This window comes from Mastomys coucha, unplaced genomic scaffold (assembly GCF_008632895.1).
Source record: "Mastomys coucha isolate ucsf_1 unplaced genomic scaffold, UCSF_Mcou_1 pScaffold18, whole genome shotgun sequence".
NCBI lineage: Eukaryota > Metazoa > Chordata > Mammalia > Rodentia > Muridae > Mastomys > Mastomys coucha.
In genome coordinates, this window is record NW_022196900.1 from 111,256,413 (window position 1) to 111,260,110 (window position 3,698).

General features: G+C 52.6%; 1 protein-coding gene across 1 annotated transcript in view; it reads right to left on the bottom strand.

Moving 5' to 3' along the window:
- Thap3 (THAP domain containing 3) overlaps nucleotides 1-2,359 on the bottom strand; it is a 6,252-nt gene extending 3,893 nt beyond the window's left edge. The window contains exon 1 of the mRNA XM_031379594.1: nucleotides 2,228-2,359. Within this exon, the coding sequence (XP_031235454.1) occupies nucleotides 2,228-2,301 (74 nt within the window). The 5' untranslated portion in view covers nucleotides 2,302-2,359. The remainder of the gene's footprint in view (nucleotides 1-2,227) is intronic.
- Between the last annotated feature and the right edge of the window lie 1,339 nt (nucleotides 2,360-3,698).

Here is a 3,698-nt window from a genome sequence, read left to right on the forward strand (position 1 = left end):
CGTGTCCCCATGCTCCACGTCCCCACACTCCCAAGGAGGAGGGCCCTCAGAGGCCAGGTCTGGGTGTCAGAGTTTGATGTGTTAGGTGTCAGGTTCAAGGTGCTCTTCAGACTGTCAGAGCTCAGAGTGGCCGATGGGCACCTGTGCCTGGGGATGTCCCTTCCTGCCAGCCTGGGAGATCTCAGCTCTGGGGAGAAGCCTTGAACAGCTCCATGTTGAGCATGTCAGGAAGTGAGGACTCAGGGATGGAGACTGACAAGGGAGATCTGGAGCAAAGGTCAGGATGCGCCCAGGGAGTCATGTGGGAAGAGACCTGCCCAGTCAAAAGCTATTCAGAGTTCCTTTACAAAGCCAGATGACACAAATGTAGAAGCAAGGCCGGGGCGGGGCAAGGTGGTGGATACCCGGAAAGGTCCAGTTCAAAGCCAGCCTGGGCTACACAAGACTGGCCCTCTCAAATAAACAAAAGCAACACTAGCCTGAAGCAAGGATCAACAGTCAGGAGGCAGAGGGAGGGCACAGGAGAAACGTCAAAGAGTGGGATACACACAGGTGAGAGCTGCCCTCAAAAAGCCTACCAGGACTTGGAATGGCTGTGTCATAAACACTTCAGTGGTGGTGCACGCCTTTAATCCCAGCACTCTGGAGGCAGAGGCAGGTAGATCTCTGTGAGTTCAAGGTCAGCCTGGTCTTCAGAGTGAGTTCTAAGACAGCCAGGGCTACACAGAGAAACCGTCTTGAAAAACAAAATAAAACAAAAAATGTAGAGGTGTCTAGAAGTCTACCCATTTCTCTTGAAGGCCTGAGCTCCATAGCCAATACCAACGTAAACTATAAAAGTCTCCCCGGCAGGGTGCCAGCATCCTAGCATTAAGGGAGTGGGGATTGTTGAATGTTCAATGCCAGTTTTGACTACACAGTGAGCTCTATTCCCTCTGATTTCAGTCAGAACTACAGAAAAGGGCCGGGCAGTGGTGGCACACGCCTTTAATCCCAGGGCTTGGGAGGCAGAGGCAGGCAGATTTCCAAGTTCGAGGCCAGCCTGGTCTACAGAGTGAGTTCCAGGACAGCCAGGGCTACACAGAGAAACCCTGCCTCAAAAAACCAAAAGAGAGAGAGAGAGAAAGAGAGAGAGAGAGAGAGAGAGAGAGAGAGAGAGAGAGAGAGAGAGAGAGAGAGAGAACATTAACGAACTACAGAAAAGGGCCAGGTCTCAAAAGAAGGGAGGAGGTGGCTATTAAAATGTTAAAATAGATAGGTGCCTGACAAAATCCCTGTGGCCCCACAAAACCCTCTGACCATTCCATGGGAGACATGGCAAAAGGGTGGTGATTTTTCTACACACAAATAAATTTAAAAACAAAAAATGAGAGCAAAGAGAGGTGAGCGTACCCCTGAATACTTGGCAAGCCGAGCAGGAGATAACTACCTGATGCCTGATAAAAAAAAAAAATTCCCATGCAGCCACCCAGAGCCATCCGTGCAGAGCACCCATTCTGACATGTGTTCGATGGAATACTACACAGAAAAGAACTCCATAGTGCTTGTGGGGCAAGGATGACTCTCGCAGGGCCCCGAGGGAAGAGAAGAACAGAGATTCCACATTTTAAGGTTCAAACGGCAACCCAGGCCACATGCAGGCTATCTCCCTGTGGGCTGGTGGGAGAAGAGACTGTAATGGGGGCCAGCAGCCTTCGGCGGGCTGCCAACTGATGTATTTTTCTGTGGTTGCCACTCTTCAGCATTAAAGGTGTACAGGGTGCGGGATGCCAGGAACTGAGCAGCTCAAGTGTGCTTCTCTGGAAAGGGCTCAGCACGAGTCTCGCTGGGGAAAAGGGGTGCCAGGGCTGCAGGACCGGGGCTCCACCACCTCCCCACCACCGCAATCCCTGCCATGAGGCCGCGCCGTCCTGGGAGCACTCATCCTCCAGGCCTCCCGCGAGGTGACGCAGGCGCAAGGGGCCAGATTCAGGGACACGGCCAGACGCCACTCACGCTCCTCTAGTTCGCACCGAGCACCCTCGGCTTCCAGGCGAGGAGGGGGCGGCGGGGCTCGGGCTGCGAGGCCGCGCGCGGGAGCAGCGCCGACGCCGGCCCGGCCCCTCTCCGCAGTCCCGGCCCACCTTGCCCGCAAACCCTGGCCCGAGCCTCCCGGAGCTCCGGCTCGGTGCACTGAGGCCCGGGAGAGCTCCGTAGGGTCGGTCCCGGCTTCCCATCCATCCCTCACCGGTGGAAGGTGAGCTGCTTCCTGCGGCTGCTGTAGCGGTTGCAGCATTGTCGGGCCGCGCAAGACTTCGGCATCTCGGTGATGGGCCCACTGCCCCTAAGAAAGATGGCGGCTCCGCGGCCTTGGGGGCGGAGCCTGAGGGGCGGAGTCTGCAGGCTCCGGGAGCTGGACTTGCTCTGCTCCCTAACGAAGTTAGGGCAGAAGAGTACTCCTAGAACTTGTCTGCAAGTAACAACCTTGGAAACCTCAAGTAAAAAAGAAAAAAAAAAAGCGGGTTTTTTTTGTTTTTGTTTTTTTAGTTTTGCAAGACAGGGTTTCCCTGTGTAGCCCTGGCTGTCCTGGAACTCACTCAGCAGGGCAGGCTGGCCTCCAACTCAGATATCGAGATCTTGTATCAGATATCTTAGCTAATAGTTTATAGCTACCTGGACTAACAGGTAATGGGGTTGGGATCGTCGTATTAAATAAAGACAGATACAGAGCCTGACTGGCCTTGAACAAGGTTTGGATCCCACTGGAGGTACCCAGTTGAGCACTATACAGACGAAGATACCTAGCACTGGACTTACCTCAAACTCAGATCCACCTGCCTCTGCTGGCCATGTGCTGGGAATAAAGGCCTGTGTCACCAGTCCCTAACCTGAAAGGGCCTAAAGGTTGTGGCTTTGAAGGCTCCAACAAGTGCGGGGTAGGGGGTTAGGAGTGGCCTGCACACCTGAACAGACAAGTGTGACCGGAACTGGGGAATAATAGGGAAGGAAGCCTTTCAAAAGTGGACACGGGGTCTAAGAGCTAACTGGAGAAGTGGATCGAGGATCATGGTCCCTTTTCATTATGCTAAATGCCTTCATCAGCTCAGCTTTACAAGATCCATGATCTGGCTAGTAACTGGGAGACCCACAGCGCTCTCCAGCACAGGAAACCCAAGAAGACACAGACCTCAAAGTAGCAATATCTTTATTTACAAAATATACAGTTTCACAGAAACAGCTTGCTTTATACACATAAACTTTATAATTACACAGAACATGTAAACGATGTTGTGTCTGGCCTGGCCAAAGCCAACAGGAAGGGTCTACTTGGGGATGACACCTCTCCCTCCCATCATCTGCCATCAACCAGGAGCCCTTAGAGGGTTTGCATAAACAAGCTGACTGCAGCTGCCCAGCTCAACCTACCCCCAAACCAAGGTGTCCAACTCCTGACACCACCCACAGGGAAAGATCCCCTTAAAAACAAAGCAAGCAAACAGAAACTGAGATGTCAAATGTATTCCAGAGGCATCGAATATCTGAGCACATGTAAGTAATGGCCAGCTCCACTGTTCACAACAAAACCACACACATTCTTAAATGCACTTAAAACTACTACTGGGACTTTGGTTCCTCTCAGGGTGAAGACACTGGACAAGAACTGTCTGTCGTGGGGCAGGTCTTTGGCAAATTCCTCTAACTTGTCCTGGGTATTTGCC